The 18,729-nt window shown below is 36.5% G+C and overlaps 1 protein-coding gene across 2 annotated transcripts in view; it reads left to right on the plus strand.

The window, feature by feature from the left end:
• Positions 1-1,054: 1,054 nt before the first annotated feature.
• The window catches only part of LOC149072419 (apoptotic protease-activating factor 1-like), a 67,459-nt gene continuing 49,784 nt past the window's right edge, over positions 1,055-18,729 (plus strand). Inside the window, exons 1-3 of one of the 2 annotated variants that reach the window (XM_089247125.1) lie at positions 1,055-1,381; positions 12,415-12,582; positions 16,198-17,053. In XM_089247125.1, coding sequence (XP_089103251.1) covers positions 12,445-12,582; positions 16,198-17,053 — 994 coding nt within the window. In that variant the 5' untranslated portion in view covers positions 1,055-1,381; positions 12,415-12,444. The remainder of the gene's footprint in view (positions 1,382-12,414; positions 12,583-16,197; positions 17,054-18,729) is intronic. The other variant, XM_089247126.1, reaches the window with a different exon arrangement.

Consider the following 18,729-nt stretch of genomic DNA (forward strand, 5'->3'; position numbering starts at 1 on the left):
AGAAGAAAATTTACAGAATAATTCCATGTTTGAGGCGTTCCATTCCAAAACTCACTCATCAATGTTTTTTCAGAATTTGTGTTATTGGTACCACTCATTTCTAAGGAAACAGCTGCTCATTTTTCAAGGTTCAATACTTTCCAAAATACTTCCTCTTTCTTATAGTAACTTAATGCTAAATATTAGGACACATGTATGGGAACTACAATAAAGAAACGTTTTATTGATTTTCTGTAAAATCAACCAAAACACGATGAGTGAGTTTTGGAATGGAACGCCTCGTTTATCAGATTTTATACACTCATCCAATTTTATTTCGGAATTATGCATAATCGCCTCTAAAAGTGATAAATGTAGTAAAATATTCAAGAAATTTTCTTTATCCAGAGGATTAGTGATTTTGCATAACAACCGGTGTATCACTTTTTCAGTAATATATAGTATATTAATTAAAATGTACAGGCAAGCAAACTGCGACCGAAAACACGCGTCGTATAAACGATGCTCCACTGTATATCGTACCTCCCATTACCGGACATTCCCCGTTAGCGAAATTTTTGGTCCCATGGGTGTCCGTTATCGAGAGGTCTGCTGTATTATTGCCAAACATCTTTGGAAAATTTATTTTCTCCAGAGCTTCGTAAAGTTCGAAACGACCTGATGATCCATGGACTGGATAAGAAGAATATTATGGTGGCAGGAATTCTATTCCGATGAAATATAATTCTTCAACCAAATTCCGTAGAGAAAAAATATATATATAATCTCAGACTACACTGAAATATGTTTCCATCGGGATTCAGACAATTTTACGTTTTCGGAAAGCGAGATTAGTTCGTAAACCGAAATCATTTTTTGTTGCTCGTAAACTGAGGACGGCTGTATTTTTGGTTGCAACTTGTCGATTCCTCGTATTTACGTGCACATTATCTCAAGGAAATATGGTCAGCTTGAATCTATTGAATGAAATTGAGACGGTCTTAACACACACACCGGCAAATGTCTGGACGGTCATAACTATATCCAACTTAATTGATTGGTTTCAGTTAAACACGTGACATATTTATTTTCTTGTTTGTATCCTGTTTTTGACGTTGGTAGTAAATTTGGACGTGAAAAGTGATTTCATTGAAATGCGTCAATATTTTTATCCTTTGTGATAATAGCGATGGATCGTTTTCTCCCCCTTGTGTTAAAACTGTGATTCCCCCCCCCTCTGAACAATCACTCCTATACAATACAATAATAATTATACAAGGCTTTCAGGAACAATCACTATCTTGTCCAGTTGGCTTATCAGTGATAAGTTCTGATTTGCATCATTTATGAATCGTTTTTGGAGGAGTAATTTATATTTTTAGTTGACCTCATTATTTATTAGGTGAGAAGCGTTTGTCGATGAAATGAATTATTTTTTGTTATCGTTTTTAGTACCATGTCTGTGATTTAAAATTTGAAACAATCATGTAAGTTGGTATTGATATGCTTAATAATTTAATTATGTGTCGCCACAAACGCAAACAAATTTTTTTTAACATGTTGATTGCTTTTGAAATTTTGCCTTTAGCTACCGCTACTAGTTCTCATTTAAATTTTAGATCTTTGATAATAAAAAAAACATTTAGGATATTAATGGATGTCTCTACTGTAAAGCCTAGATAAATAACTCACTACTACATTCAAAAAGTTGCAAGACTTATTATATTACGGAAGAATGAATACAAGAAGTAACTACCCTGTGCAATTATGTGTTTTTGTCATTGCTCATACAATGTTGTAAATGTGGATTGCATGAATTAATAGTAACTGTCAAAAGCTCAGAGTTCGCCCTGACTTTTTATCAATTGTAGCAATTTGGCTAATCAGATGGAAAAAAGTTGTAGCCAAATTGACGCGTCATAAAATGTGAATTCCAAAACAACTTATATTAAGTTCAAGATGAAAATACAAATCAAAATGCAAGTCATGTATGAATAAAAATTGTTTGATATAAAATGTAAATTTTACAGTACAAAAAATATTTTAGCTAAAATGTAAATTTTACAGTATAAAAAATATTTTAGCTAAAATGTAAATTTTACAGTACAAAAATATTTTAGCTAAAATGTAAATTTTACAGTACAAAAAATATTTTAGCTAAAATGTAAATTTTACAGTACAAAAAATATTTTAGCTAAAATGTAAATTTTACAGTACAAAAAATATTTTAGTTCTCAAGAATTTGCAGAGTTTTTTTTGCTGTCCACAATTCAAAAGCATTTTCGAAATTCAATTGTTGCCTGCTGGGACCATTAACAGGAACAGAAAATACTGTTATTACATTTATTCTGTTCTGTTTCTGTGTTTTAATGAGGTTCATGATTCTCAGGCAGAGATGCCACTCTACTCTAATTTACCTGAGTCCCGAGACCCAGGTTATTGGTAAAATCTGGGTCCTTTTTGAGTGAAAGGGGGTTCCTCTCAAAAAAAATAAAGTTGGTCCCCGTATCATTGGCACCCCTGTGAATCAAACAAATAATTAATTGATTTCTAAAAACAAGTTCAATCCAAAGATTTAGGGGAAGTGCCTGAAATACGCTCATTGCTGTAAATTTGTCCCCCCCCCCTTCTAATTTGCATGTACAGAGCTGCTATCTTGTGAAAGTGCCAGAAAACTCTTCAGACCCATTCAGTTGACTACTTGCAGTGATGCAATTACTTTGCTTTCTTCATTCACGCTTTAATTTTTCAAAAATACTTTTTGTTATAACTTGTTACAGTCGAAATCAACTTTGCAGTTATATTTATGCCTTACGGAAAGTTTTTTTCATGAATTAGAGATTATATATAATATTTACAGATCGCTAATTGAATATTGCGTTGCATATTCCTCATAGTCGTGTAGCTGTAGTCGTTTAGTCAGAAACAGTAAAATATTTCGCTGTAGCTGAAAATTCGTCCCCTCTGAGTATCAGAGGGAAACTCTTTTTTCCTGACTACTTAGATTCATTTTTATTTATGTATGATCACTTGTCGACATTTTTATACTGTTTAACACTTCTATGTTTCATTCATGAAGAAAAGCTAATTATATACATATAATAAAGTAAGAAATATAAGCAATATATAAATATAACTAATTATATATATACAGTATATATTAATTATTATGCATAATACTATTTGGGATGCTATTTGGGCACTTTCCCTTACTAACAGAAAAAGTTTAATTTAGTAGTATAACTAGGTTTAGGTTTTTTTTTTTACATTCATTGCTAAGTACAGAAAAGGTACAGAAAAGAGCTGCAAAGAAACCCATCAACACTGAGGAATTAACATGTGTAACAAATTTAAAACAAATATAATTAAGTTGAGTGCATTATATAAGGTATTTACTAATAAACCAGTCTATAATTTCTAATTGATTTTTCATTTCATAAAGCCTTAGCTTCATTAATAAATTTAAAGCAAATGATTCTGATGATCATCTTCTGATTCATATAAATCCTTTTTGAGTGATTCCCAGCTGGAATGATTTCCCCCGATGGTCCACAACTGTGGTCTACCACCATTTAACTTCCACATATTTCACATCTGAATATGTGAGCTATGTCAGATTTGTATTGGTCTTGCAATTCCTAAAAAATAATAATCTGCGCACGTTCATCTCGGATATTGTGATCCTCCAGAGGACAAACAGTTCCCCCCCTTTTTTTTAATTCAAATTTTTTTTTCGCTCTTTAATCTTGGATTTGGCGCCCCTCCCGGAGCGGCACCCCGTGAGAGTCACGTATCCGAAGAGCCGCTTCTGCGTCGTGGCAACAGAATTTTTTTAAAGGGATAGCCAACTGAATGTTGGAAAACTTCAGAAAATTGTATTTAGTCTGTGCATTAGCGGCCTAGCGGGTCCGAAACCCAGATTTTCGTGACGTGAAACTCACGACCGAATAGCGGCTTGATGACTGGATATTTATGATAGTTTTTACAAATTTTTTTTTTCCTCCAACGATCTCGGAAAATTGTATTACGATTCGAAAGGGCAATTCTTCAGAAAATAGCATTTGCAATCTCGTTAAAACGAAGCGAATTTACGCGGTAAATACGCTGTCTCTAACGTGGGTGGGTAGCCGCGAACGTACCGTAATTTCCGATATATAACGCGCAGGAGAAAAACCCTCAGAAATTGGAAAATTCGGTATAATAGCAGCTCTCATTCCGGGACGCAACTTGATATTTCGTCAGCCTAATTCATTTTTAAGGTCACGACACCTTATCGCGATCGTGATAGACGGTGAGGAGGAAGAAAAATAAAATAAGTTGGTACACACAGGGGTTTTTCCCCCTGCATATTTATTTTTCTTAAAACTCAAAAAGTACGCATCCCACGGGAAGTGTGAACAAAATTTTTATGTATCCTTTCCCGAAATTCCGGGTATTTGACCCGCAATAGCGCGTCGGCGGCATCTTTGCTGAGGGAAGGTATATCATTGAGTAAAGGGTTCAAACAATTGGTTATTTTTTCCATATAGGCTCTTGGGGGTGCGCTCAGCTAGTAACACTTCTACTTGATGTTGATCGTCCCTGTCAACTCACCCTCCTCTGGAACCGTACCGAAAGTAGCTGAACATTGTTCGTGATTGGCCAACAAAAATTTCACTTCCGAATTTTTGCACATGCGTCGAAATTATTGATTTGACCATCAAGAGGCTGAATGGACACTCGCGATTTGGCGAGTTCGATCTTTTATTTATTCGCCAAATAAAATATTTTGTCGCGATTTGGCGCGATGGGGATCGGCAGCGCGAACCCTGTAAAAAGCTTATTCTACAGATGTAATACAGTGAAAATCCTATATATCTATATTACGGTATATATTACTCCCAGGACCCAATGCACTTTCCATGGTGTTAATACATTCCATCTACACTGAAGAGCCAAAAAAACTGGCACACCAGCCTAATATCGTGTAGGGCCCCCGCGAGCCTGCAGAAGTGCCGCAACACGACGTGGCATGGACACGACTAATGTCTGAAGTAGTGCTGGAGGTAATTGACACCATGAATCCTGCAGGGCTGTTCATAAATCCGTAGGAGTAAGGGGGGTGAATCTCTTCTGAACAGCACGTTGCAAGGCATCCCAGATATGTTCAATAATGTTTATGTCTGGGGATTTTGGTGGCCAGCGGAAGTGTCTAAAGTCAGAAGAGTGTTCCTGGAGCCACTTTGTAGCAATTCTGGACGTGTGGGGTGTCGCATTGTTCTGCTGAAATTGTCCAAGTCCGTCGAAATGCACAATGGACATGAATTTGTGCAGGTGATCAGACGGGATGCTTACGTACCTGTCAGAGTCGTATCTAGACGTATCAGGGGTCCCATATCACGCCCACTGCACACGCCCCATACCATCACAGAGCCGCCACCAGCTTGAACAGTCCCCTGTTGACATGTAGGGTCCATGGATTCATGAGGTTATCTCCATACCCGTACACGTCCATCAGCTCGAAGCAATTGGAACCGAGACTCGTCAGACCAGGCAACGTGTTTCCAGTCCTCAACAGTCCAATGTCGGTGTTGTCGGGCCCAGGCGAGGCGTAAAGCTTTGTGTCGTACAGTCATCAAGGGTACATGAGTGGGCCTTCGGCTCCGAAAGCCCATATCGATGATGTTTCATTGAATGGTTTGCACGCTGACACTTGTTGATGGGGCCCAGCATTGAAATCTGCAGCAATTTGCGGAAGGATTGCACGTCTGTCACGTTTAATGATTCTCGTCAGTCGTCGTTGGTCCCGTTCTTGCATGTATTTTTTTTCCGGCCGCAGCGATGTTGTAGATTTAATTTTTTACCGGATTCCCAATATTCACTGTACACTCGTGAAATGGTCGTACATGAAAATCCAAATTTCATCGCTACCTCGGAGATGCTATGTCCCATCTCTCATGCGCGACTATAACACCACGTTCAAACTCACTTAAATCTCGATAACCTGCCATTGTAGCAGCAGTAACCGATCTAACAACTATGCCAGACACTTGTTGTGTTATATAGGCGTTGCCGACTGCAGCGCCATACTCTAATTGGTTCAATATCTCTTTATTTGCATACGCATGCCTGTACAAGTTTTTTTGGCTCTTCAGTTTATATAACAATATGTTTTTCCATTTCCTTGAGTATCATTATACAGAATTTTCACTGTAGGCTATCTATAAACAGTGAAACCTCAATTATCCAGAACTCGCTGTTTACTAATGTCTCCATTTCCTCGACATTATTTTTTCTTTAGTGATGAAGAAATTCACACCAAATTTGAAATTTTTGTATCCATAAAGATAAAGATGATAATTATCAGGATGAGACTTTGCTAGTGTGAATTCAAGCGATAACAATTCTTATGAGGAATTTGGCGAGAAACATTGCTTGATTGAAGTAAATATTGAAGAAAGAATATTGTGATTCATAAGAATATTGTCGTTAAAAAATTAACAGTATTCCCCCACATTAGACGACATGCCAGAAAACATCAAGGGTGACCAGCATGCCGGGAAATTTGAATCACAGATTCTGGAAAATTCTCAAATATTTTTATTATAAAAATCCATTGAATTGGCTGAATGCATACTTTGATCCTTATTAAACCTTGCTTTTTCTGGAATGCTGGGAACAGGCCAGACCCAAAATTAGAAAATTTGGTGTCAGAGTTTGGCGGTATGCTGGATGATGCAGAGGAATATGGGTATATTGAGCCCAAATCTTCTCAATATTTGCTGCCATCTCTATAATAGCTAATAGCTATAGAAATATTGGGTTTGAGACACAGCCCCAATATTTTTAAGCCTTATAAGGAAGTCGTCCAAAAAGTAAAGAATGTTTTGGCATAGCTAAATAAAAATGAAAGATATCAACACAAAACTTTATTTACAAAGTCAGAGTACCTTACTCTATTTTTCAATGTAGTCGCCATAGCTGTCAAGGCACTTATTGTAACGTGGGACAAATTTTTCAATTCCAATTTTATACTCTTCTACCACCAAAGATTTGAGCCGGGATGTCACTTCTTGTTTGAAGTCTTCAAAGGAGGATGTCCAAAAATTTCCTACTTAAGACGTTGAAGTTCTTGCTGTGTTTGTGCTGATGCATGAGGCTGCACATTGTCATGAATCAAAACCACCTTTGCTGACAACATTCCACGTCTTTTTTTTCGGAGGGGGTGATTGAAGAGTTTCACAATAGGCCTCTGAGTTTATTGTCACTCCTCTTGGCATAAACTCCATGTGGATCAAACCCTTTCGGTCCCAAAAAACTGTTGCCACCAATTTTCTGGTATTGCAATTTGGTTTTTCTTTTCTGGTTTTTTTAGGGTGAGTTTGTATGATGCCACTCCATAGACTGACGCTTGTTTCCTGGACTCCAGAAAACAAGCAGAGTCCAGTAAGAAACCCAAGTTTCATCTCCCATTACAGTGGGGTCGAGAAATTTGTCACCATTATTGTGATATTGGGTCAAAAATTCAAGGACTGCTCCCATCCGTTTCGTCTAATGGACATCAGACAATTCTTAAGCACCCACCAAGCACACATTTTTGTGACATTTTGTCTTTTGAATGCTGGTCGATAGCCGCGAAAGTACTGTAATTTTTGGTATGCAACAGAGGAGGGGAAAAACACACAGGGAAATAGAAACTCCAAAATTTGAAAATTCGGTATACGGCCCCTCATTCAGGAGCCAATACCAGATATCCCTTATCTTATTCTTCAACAACACACGTGTATATCAATACACTATATCAATATAAAATGCTTCAATAAATAAAACTACTTTTTCAAGGTGGCATGATCATGATAGACGGTAGAAAAGGAAAAAAGTTAGAGAGGTTTTTCTCTCTACTTTTTTCTTGGAACTAGTAAAGAACGTGTCCCCTAGACGGGGCTAACCAAATTTTTATGCATCCTTTTCCGAAATTCCGGGTATTTGACGTGCTGTAGTACGTCAGTGGCATCTGTGAGCTCCTAGAATGTCCAGACTGTTAAACTGCAAATATTACAAATCCTCTCAATTTTTTAAACGAAAGGCATTTCAGGTTTCTCTGAGCTGCAATTAGCCAAAAAAGGAAGATACAGTTACAGTAATTCACGGTAATAAGGAGGGAAAAGAGATGTCTAGTTAGATTTTTTTCCTGTGTGTGGATTCCAAACTGGTTTTCATGGTGCTCTTTGTGTGTAAAGATTAATATATAACAATACTAATACAACGCCACAACAGGCAAAATGCCGAACAAGGTGGCTGAGAAAAATAGAAGGTATAAGAAACACAACAATAGCTGATGTATAGATGGAGTACACGGAGACTGGGGAGTCTATGAGTAAATATCTGGTGAATTTACTTTTCTGGTAAACTTGAAAGTGGCATGAAACATCAATATTTTGTAAGTACGCATAAATCAAAGACAAGAATAATATTTACCTTCAAAGGCTGAGTGTTTATGCACCATTTATGTGATTGTTTTGAATTGGGAAGTGTAGATTTATTTTTGTCAATAATTTTGATAAGAGCTTTCAAATTCTTGCACTATGCGTAGGAGCATGGATCAGACGTGGGAACCCTTTCACTTGTACAAATATTTTTCTCTATTTTCTTATATGGAAAAACTTCCCATAACTTCATTATGGAGTGATATTTCACTCCATAATGAAATAAAAGTTCTCAGTCCCAAGGTGGGAGAGGGTATTTTAGCAAGCAATCTCATTGTATAACGTAGGCCTCTATTGATTTGGATTGCCATAAATAAATTTATTAATCATTGTTATAGATTGATAGCAGTGCCAAATTGTTTTATTGTTGGAAAAAAATGTAGGAAAAAACATTTCTTTTCCACAAGTGCGGAGTCCGTCAAAGTTTGGGGCCACGTGCTGCTGCAGCTTTAACCCATCTCTGGGGAGGGGGAGAAGTTCTGAACGCAGACAAAGTATTAAATAATATGGCGAATTCAAACATTTACAAGATTTAATTTTTTTCTTGCAATTCCGCCTAAACTTCTAATCAACTGAGTTGAACAGAATGAGAGTAGGTAAGTCAAGGGACCATAACATCATGTCGAAAATGAACAACATTTATTCTCATCATGCATAATATTATTTAAGAGAATAATGAGTTATATTTGATTTTATATAGGGATTCTATATGATTTCTGATATTAGAAAATCATACTAAGGAAAATGCATTGGTATGATATGTTCGCATCTTTTCTTTACGAATTTATTTTAAAATACATCCCCTCAGACAAAGACGAGCAGGATAGAAAGGTGATTTTGAGTAAAAAAGAACATAATTTTTAATCTCTCACACAAGAAGTTTTAGGGTCGTTTTGTTAGCCACACACACAGGCCATAACAATGGCAGCGAAGGAATGGTGTCTCTATTTCTTCCATTCAACCCCAATGTTATATTACATCAGAAACACTGGGCAGGTTAAGTTTGATGCTACGAGTCTTGCACTGGAAGAACGTGTGCTCTGGAAACATAGGTCCTTTTTTCAATGCATTTTCTAATTAGCTGAAGCTTTCATTTTACATCAAATGATTAAAAAACTTTCAAAAAAAGAAGTTAGGATACACACATGGGAAAATATTTTGCAGTAGATATGAGCAGAGTTGCAACTGCGGGGGGGAGGGGAGCAGCAGAAATCTCAGATTCCTGCTCTTGCGATATGTTGATATAAATGAAATAATGTAAATGAGAATTATCATAAACTTGAATCGTGCTTTACGGTCAAGTGTGACTGCTACCCTAACCTCGGCAACTTGTGACTCGCAACTGAAAAAGGTAATTTTTTTTTTACTCTGTCACTTGGGGACAGTGTCATTTTAGTGTCCTAGTCTCCCCATGATTTTTAACGAAAAAGAGTAAATTCAGTACCCTTTCTGGTCCAATGCCCAAGGCACCAGACTTCCTGAACTGCCTTAGTTGCAATCATGGGTGTTACCACATCTTCTCAAGTCCACCATATGTGTGCACATGTTACCAATAAAAATACAATCTTTCTCCGCCAAACATTGCATACACAGAATCCAATCCGAACCCACAATACATGTGAAAAATTAATATAATACTCAATAGATCTGCAATTAGATACCTGGTCAACTTGTTGCCCAGAATATATTATACTCTGGCAGACTCTCTTGAAATGTTGATTCAGTGGCCAAAGAGTAAATTCAGATCCCAACTGGTCCAGCACATCCACCTGGAGCATTATGGGACATTCTACTTAAAAGCAGGACATATGGTCTCTGGTGAATTATTGTATTCCATCCAAAGAAATTTATTATTATTATTTTGCAAAGTAAGCACATTTTGAGCAACTCATCCAGTAAGTGAGATGACATGGGTTTGATTCCTTGCATAGCAGTTGAATTTTCTTTGTTTCCCAATTCATTTTTGCATCTGCCAGCTGTTGAAACCACCTTATGGCTCTTTAATCTGCGGTTTCACCAACCCTTAACCAAATTAAAATGTGTTGCGACTAGTGGTTTGGAACACTGTTTCTTCAAAGATGAATCATGAAATAGATCAGTCTTAGTTATGAATTTCACGATTGTTGATAGTAAAAGTACTATAATATTTTTCCCTTTGAAACAGAAACATACTTTTTCTTCAAGTTCTGTCAATTTCCTTCCACAAAATAGATAAAATTAGATGAATGAACTGAATGCCCTGTGTTAATGCATTAAAAATATTCGGAGCAGTTATACCTCAATTTATACCTTTCAATATTAATATTTTTCTTTTTCTTTAAGTTTCTCCATACATGAGCGAATCTAAAAATAGAAGTTGTCCTACACTGCATCTAGAAATAAGCTTCAAGTCTATATTTACCAGACTTTCTCTATATTCTTTTATTAAGTGATTTATGACTTTACCACATTACAATAGCATAAATACTGTTCCAGGTTATTTAATACTTAGTGTACATATTCTAAGCAGAGAAAAAATTAAATTTTAATAGAGAAAAAATAGAAATTAAATTTTGTCATTTAAATCAGTGATTTAAAAAAAATCAAATGATTTAAATCAAGCTGATATAAATTGGCATTCAACTATAGGCCTATATGTGTTCATAAACAATATTTAAAAACTGAGACTAAGATCAAATGGAGCCTTGCCTCGTTAAATTGAAATTCGCTTAAGTTGACAAGTTTATTGATACCCTTGTTGTGTTGAGTTATTGAGGTTCCACTGTTGTTAGGTGATGCTGATTGTTCTCCTTCATTGATCCACAGTATTTTTCACTACTAGAGATAAAAGCTCATGAACATAAGGGTGAGAAGCTCTTCTTGCCTGAACCTAATTTTCAAACTTTCTATCACTTTAGCATAGTTTTTTGTGGCAGGCGAATAACTGTCCACAATCTCTTCAGAGTCCTGCTACCAAGAATCATACATTTTATCAAGTATTGAAACTTATCTTCTTCCAGGTGTTTGTGGATCCTATTGAACTGACTCCTAAATGCAAGCCAATCTTTTATTTCCCCATCAAACTTAACAAGTTCCATCTTAGCACTCTTTAGCTTAGTTCGTTCACTTAGCAAGTGTCATTTTACAATGTCAGATTTGCAGAATATACTTTTACATAGACTTAGCAACATTTATCTTCTTCCTGTAAGTTTTGATGGCATCATACTCTGCTTCACATTCCTCATATTTATTTTTGTCTGCTAACCGCATCACAAACTTCATGACCTATTGAAACTAAGTTAGATGCAATCCTTAGCAAAGACGTGAATAAACTATATCGTCTTGAGAGGTCTCACTTTCTTTAAATCTTGCCATTAAATCATTTTATGTTTTTGTGAATGCTGCTCTTAGCAACTTCCTTTAAAGCTATTATCTTCTAAGTCTATCCATATTTATTTGAATGAGAGAGATAGCCAAGTCTGATTACCTTGTTTGATGGATTACCTTGTTAACGGATAATGTTGGGTCTTATCATAAAACACACTGAATTACAAAAAACCCTTTCAGTCTTCATTCATATCAAAACTGTATCTATTACTCACATTTTTAAAAAAAATTATCTGGCTCGTTCTCACTATCTTCCATACTGTATTGTAGCTAATTTAGTGCCATTGCTAACGCAAGTAAAGCAACACTTCTCGTTGCCACACATTGACACTATTCGCTCGTGATCATGTATATAAAACCTTAACACTGATTATTGAATAAGAAACTTGAACAGTGAGACAACGTTATTGATGGCATGACTGTTCATTTTCACACTCTTTAAATGTCTTGTGTAAGTCATGAAATTGTTTGATTTTTTATGTTCATTAAAGTGTTGTTTTTTTTGTCCAGTTAAAACATAATTGAGACATGAATTTCCAGAGTATTAAAAAATGTCTTTTGATATTTATTCAAGTTGATGAGGATGTGAAACTTTATTTTATAGAGTGAAAAAGTTTGCTTATGAGGCTTCAGAATGGGCCAGTTTCTTCGTTATTGTTTATTGTCAGAAAGAGAGGCATTTTTGGCAGATCTAAGACCAAAGTTTATATTGCCTTCTCTCATTGCTGCTGATATTATAACAGATGAAGAAAAAGAAGAGATTCTAAGTGAGGTAGGTGAGACAAAATTTATTTATAAAAAGCCTTAAATACTATTTGCAAGTTGACAAAATATGTTTTAGTGAAATACTATAGGAGGCAGTGTTTTTAGTGATGATTAGCTGTTACCGCTGTTTCACTCACATGGATTTCATAATCTGAAAATTCCCGCTTATGATTCCTTTAAGGGTTGAATTTTGAGAATTTCCTTCTCTTACTGAGTATCTACATTATAAAATATAGCTACTGACAAAATTATATGTTTATAGCTTCAGCGCTTTTGTGTGTGTGGCTCAGTGATGATTTCTCCATATGAACTTTGAATTCCTCTTATGACCCCTTTGGGGTTGAATTTTGAAAAATATGAAAAATCTCTTTTTAGTGAGTCTGTACATTAAGAATTAGTGAAGTCTGTGCAATATAAAATAAAATGACTCATCAAATTTCATATTTATAGCTTTACATTGAGCTCAGTGATGATTTCTCCATATGAACTTTGAACCCCCCCCCCCTGCCCCGTTTCCTTAGGGGTTGAATTTCTAAAAATCCCTTCTTAGGTGAGTCTCTACATCATGAAATAAAGCTACTGACAAAATTTCATGTTTATAGCTTCAGTGGTCTAGGTTTGGCAATGATGAATCAGTCAGAATGTGTAATTTTATATCGGCCCTATCTATAGATTGTTTACACACATCCGGATAATTCTTACATATATCTGCACTATAAGAATCTTTTGAATTGGCTGTTTTAACTTCCATTTTGGCATCCTTTCTGTTTTATGAGCTACTGGCTATAATACCTGGCACTGCCCATATTTTCTTCATATATTAGCATTAAGGAACTGACCAACCATTGTAAAGGAATAAACCTGTCGGAAACACATTGTTAGGGAACCACCACAACCAAAGTAAACATCATGAAAGTCATTCAGGCCTATGAACCATTGTTGCACTGTTTTTTGCCCATTTCATCTGCTCTGAGGAATTTTCAAAGTAGACTATTGTTCACGTTGAATCTGGTTTGATTTGTATGCAAAATTTGGCAACGATTGGTCTGAAATTGTAGATTTATATGAAGGTCATACACAGAATAGGTTTTATCAGAGATTGCGCTGCACTCTGATTTTCCTGGGTCCTGGGACCCAGGTTATTGACAAAGTCTGAGTCCTTTTTGAGTGAAAGTGAGTCCCTCTTAAAAAAATTATCGTCCTCTTCCCTCATCAATCACTGCTATCTCTGTGAATGTTTTCCAGCATGGCCCAGGTCTTTGATCACTCGGTGCCATCTTAACGCATAGGCCCACCCAGGCACCTCAGGAGAAATGGGACTCACAAAAATGAGATCTTGTTGAAATTTTCTAGAATTTACAAAGTAGGGCCTCAGAAAAACCACTTGGACCGGGGGCCCATCATGCTCTTAAGACGGCCCTGTGATCACCTACTTATATCTCTTCGTTCAGACAGCAGTGGATCATGTTTTGGGCAGGCAGGAGGAGGACATATCTGTGTGAATCAAATAAATAATTAATTTCTAAAAACATGTTCTATCCAAAGGTTCATTGAAAAAAAGATTAATTTACCAACTTATAACTAGGTTCTTTTACTTTCATTGTCAACTAGTAGAAAAAGCTTGCAAAGAAGCCCATCAACACTGAGAATTTAACAAATGTAATAAATCTAAAACAAATATACAGTTGACCCCGCTTGTAACGTTTCCATTTAGAACGTTTTAATACGACTTATTTTCGTAGTCCCAACTCAAAGTAATTCTCTTCAAGATTTTCTGTTTAAAGCATTTTCCCATTTACGTTTTTTATGGCAGTTTTTTTTAATGTTATAAGCGGATCCACTTCAATTAAAAGTTAAGCACACACATATTTATATATATTTACTAATAAATCAATCTATAAATTCCCTTCTGATTGATTTTCCATTTTGTTATAAAAACCTTAGCTATTTCAAAAATATCTTGTGATTAAATTTAAAGAAAATAAGATTCTGACACTTATCTGATTCCCTATTCATGTAAACCCTTGTGAAGCAATTTCCTGGTGGAATGATTGTCTTTTCCCTCCCTGATGTTCTACCACTCTGATCTGTCATCATTTAACTGCCACATATTTTCACACCTGAACATGGGAGCTATGTCAGATTTGTATTGGTGAAACTCAACAGTGTGCTTGTCGGTGTGTGCCCAGCATTTGGCATGTTTTATGTTCAGTAAGTGGTGCCATACATCCAGTCGTCGCAGTATCTCGTCTGCATACCTTCGGGTCGAAAAAGTGCCATTCCGAATGATATGCAGGTCCATACGTCCGCATATGCTGATTCCACCCCATACCATCCAACCAGCTCGTCTGTATTGTGACCTTTCACGAACGAATGCGGGGTTATTTTGAGTGCCCCTGTCCCTCCATACCAGAACACGTCGGGTGTCGCGCTCCATACTGAATCGGGACTCATCTGTAAACAGCACTTGGCTCCAATCATGTTGCTCCCAATCTCGATGTTCAGCAGCCCCTCTTCTTCGGGCCGCACGGTGGCGTGGGGTCAACGGAATGCAGACCATTGGCCTACGTGCATAGAGCCCTCCCTCATGAAGCCGATTACGTACTGTTTGGCTGGACACCCTTCGTCCTGTTGCCAAGAGCAACTGTCTTTGCAGCTGTGTAGCATTTTCTGTTCTGTTTCGACGGGCTGTTAACCGTACATACCAGTCATCAGTTGCTGTAGTGGCGCGTGGCCGACCTTGCCCTGGTCGGCGTCTAACATTTCCTGTTTCTTGGAATCGATTCCACAGCCTTGCAACAACACTTCTGGCGACTCCAACAGCGTCCGCGACACTATGTTGTGTTTGCCCGGATTCCAGTCTGCCTATAACACGCCATGCCATGGATTCCGGTAAATGACGTTGTTGAGACATCCTCAAGTCACCTTGTCTCAAAAAAAAAATACTGCTCAATCGAATTTCACAGTTACGGCAGTAAAACAGACGTTTCTGCAACATCCCGATTTCTGCCCTTATCTCCTTTTTCTGGTTTTTGACGTCATGAACTTTGATTTGCATATAAAGTTTTCTTCTTCCGTTTCCTGCTAGGCTTTAAATTATGGATGATTCATTTTATGTTACTTATCGGTATACATCTTTGCGTAATTTTGTTAAAACCATGTGCTCTCCTAATTGTTTTGAGCAGTGTACTTTTCATAATTTTTTTTATTATGTATGAAATTTATTCAGTATTATATTTTATAACCGTGACACCCACTCAAACGGGATTTCTGAAAATTCATCCTCAATTGGGATCATGAGGGGTTCGATTGTTATATGAGGGAATCATTGCCAAGTAATTTTCAGATTATTAAATCCATGCGAGCAAAGCCATGGGTAACAGCTAGTTAAACATAAATAGCAAACAAGTTAAGTTCAAATGAACATATATGCTTGGCTCCATACAAGACAGTTCAGGTTGCTTACACAACTTAGCACTACATAGCAGTAGTGTCAAAACTTTTGCGTACCTCTATTAAATTTAATTTAGTTGGCATCAGACTAATTGATTTTGCCATGTTTTTGATGCTTATATATATATTTATATATTTCTTATGTCTTATTTATTTATTTTCTGTGTAGAAAACTAGTAAACGTCAAGTTTTGCATTTAATGGAGATTTTACCAAAGAAAGGTCCTGAAGTATTTGATTGTTTTGTGAAAGCTCTCCAAGAGGATGATTGTTATCCATGGCTTGCAGACAAACTTTTGACAAAGAAAAAGAGTGAAAATTATGGATCTGAAGTAAAATCAGCTGAAGAGTTGCATAAACAACTAGTTGCTGGTGGTGTTCCGTTCCAAACAAACCATTTTTACAATAGACAGAAACTTATTAGCGATGTACACAGGGCGCTAAAACATGCTGCACAGAAGCAACGGCACTGGGTAGTTCTTCATGGCATGGTAGGATGTGGAAAGTCTGTTCTTGCAGCAGAAGCAATACGAGATGTAGACATTTTTAGTTCCTGTTTTCCCAAAGGGGTATGTTGGATTCCTGTTGGGAAGTTGAAAACTAATGTGAACCTGAAACTTAAAATGCAAGTTCTCTGGGAACGATTGGATTGTTCTCCATTATGGAATTCTTCTTTCAATGATCAAGAAACTGTTGATACTACTGAGGATGCAATAAGAAGTATTACCGGAAAGTTGAGTCAAGCTTTGAATAAAAAAGAACATGATAAGTTTTTGCTCGTCTTAGATGATGTGTGGCAACTTGAAGTAATAACGGCATTTGATGTTCACTGTCCTTTAATAGTTACAACTAGAGACAAAAGTATTTTTGAAAAACTATCAGGTTTTTGCACTTTCATTGATGTTGGGGACAATGAGTATCAACTGAAACTTGAAGACACTATGAAATTTCTAGCTCCATACGTTAAAGTAGATCCTTCTGAGCTTCCTAAAAACGAAATATCATCAATTCATATGAAATGCAAAGGTGCGTGCATGTCTTGCCTGATTTTTCTTTGACATAAAATTATATTTCTTAACATTCTTTTCTAATTTACTGCTATTATAACTTGGTTTTGATGATCAAAATGTGATAATCATAATTTAAAATACTTTTACGAAGGAAAGAGAATAATGTATGAAAATATTATAAGAAGTTACTGTATAAAAACTAAAGTTGTGCATGATACAGAATATTTCTATTCATGAAATCATTAAAAAAACATGCTCATATGAGTTTTATACATGTTTCTGATTGATTAAAGAATTGGTAAAAAAATGAGCAGTGCAGTAACTCATCATAAGCAGGGTTGGGATTTAGGGCATAAAAATTGTTTCAGTCAGGACAATACAGCTCTTTTGCACCATATCAAACCTGAGGCATGTATATAAGTCACAACTTGGCACTGCAGGCTCATTACTGAACCTTTGAAGATGCCTGCCACAGATGTGGATAAAAGGTCGGCATGAATATCCTAGACCAGGGGTGGCCTGCAAAGCAGGGGTGGGAACTCTGTGCCACACTGTGCCAAAATTAACATTTTGCGCCATCCTGTGCCAATAGTGTATTTTCACATTTTTCTGCGCCAAATAACAAATTTTGTTTCAGTATGCCCGGAATTTCGGAAAGGAAGCCAAAAAATTTTTGTTCCTGCTTGCCGCGAAACTATTCTTTCTAAGAGCGTATTTTATTCCACTGTATGCCTTATTTAAACTATCGGCCTTTCCATCGCGAAACCCTGATAATATCCGTGATTGTGCAACTGAAGATGGTTTGCAATGGTCTTTCAGCTTTAAAGCGCAAATGCGAGCCACACAGTTGCCGTTTAAAAAAAAGTTGACACTGGAAGCAGCAGAAATTACTGTAGTCGATCTTCATTGCGTCAAATCCCGATGTTTCGTGAAAAAAGTTTTCATTGCGGGAGTAAAAAGTGCATTTCTGCCAAATTAAAATTGCTAATTTAGAAACTTTGCCGAATAACGAGCGTTAAATCGCCAATATCGCCAAATAACGAGTGTCGGATCGCCAAATAATGAGTGCTTAATCGCCAAACGTTGTGTTGATTCTTCCTAAATTCTCTCCCATTTTGCAACAATTTCTGTCCTAGTATGAAAAAATTGAAAACTTATATAAAATTTTTAGCCCATTCGAAGTGCTGCATTTCCAGACAGCCAATATAGTGCCCTCAGTAAGCAAAAATCATCTTAGACTAGTGTGAAACATTTTATGACAGCCACTCTTTCAAACAAGGTGTCAAAAGCCTGAAACACCAAAAACAAAAAACAAGCTGATGAAAAGATGTTTGATAACAAAAGACACTGCAGTTGTTTTATTTTGAAAAGGGGTGAGGGTTAACAAAAATATTCTTGTTAATTTCCCTGCTCCAATTTATAAATATCTGCTCAGAATCCTGAATTTTGCTGCTCCAAAGCTGCTCCGAAATGGACTTTGTCACTTCCCACCCCTGTGCAAAGTCATTTTGTGTGGCCCCTGAGTAGGTAAATATACTATGTATTTTAAATTGAATTCATGATCATTATCTGAGTTATTGGTTTCAACCCCAGACTTTGTGATTAACAGAATACTAACATTCATTATTTCTAGTGATAAAAGTAGTTTAACACGTTCTCACCATATTATGTGTTTTTTAAACTCACAAACTT

The sequence above is a fragment of the Pholcus phalangioides genome, unplaced genomic scaffold (genome assembly GCF_987345545.1).
Source record: "Pholcus phalangioides strain wild (caught in Gottingen) unplaced genomic scaffold, Ppha-v1.0 ptg000017l_1, whole genome shotgun sequence".
Classification (NCBI taxonomy): domain Eukaryota; kingdom Metazoa; phylum Arthropoda; class Arachnida; order Araneae; family Pholcidae; genus Pholcus; species Pholcus phalangioides.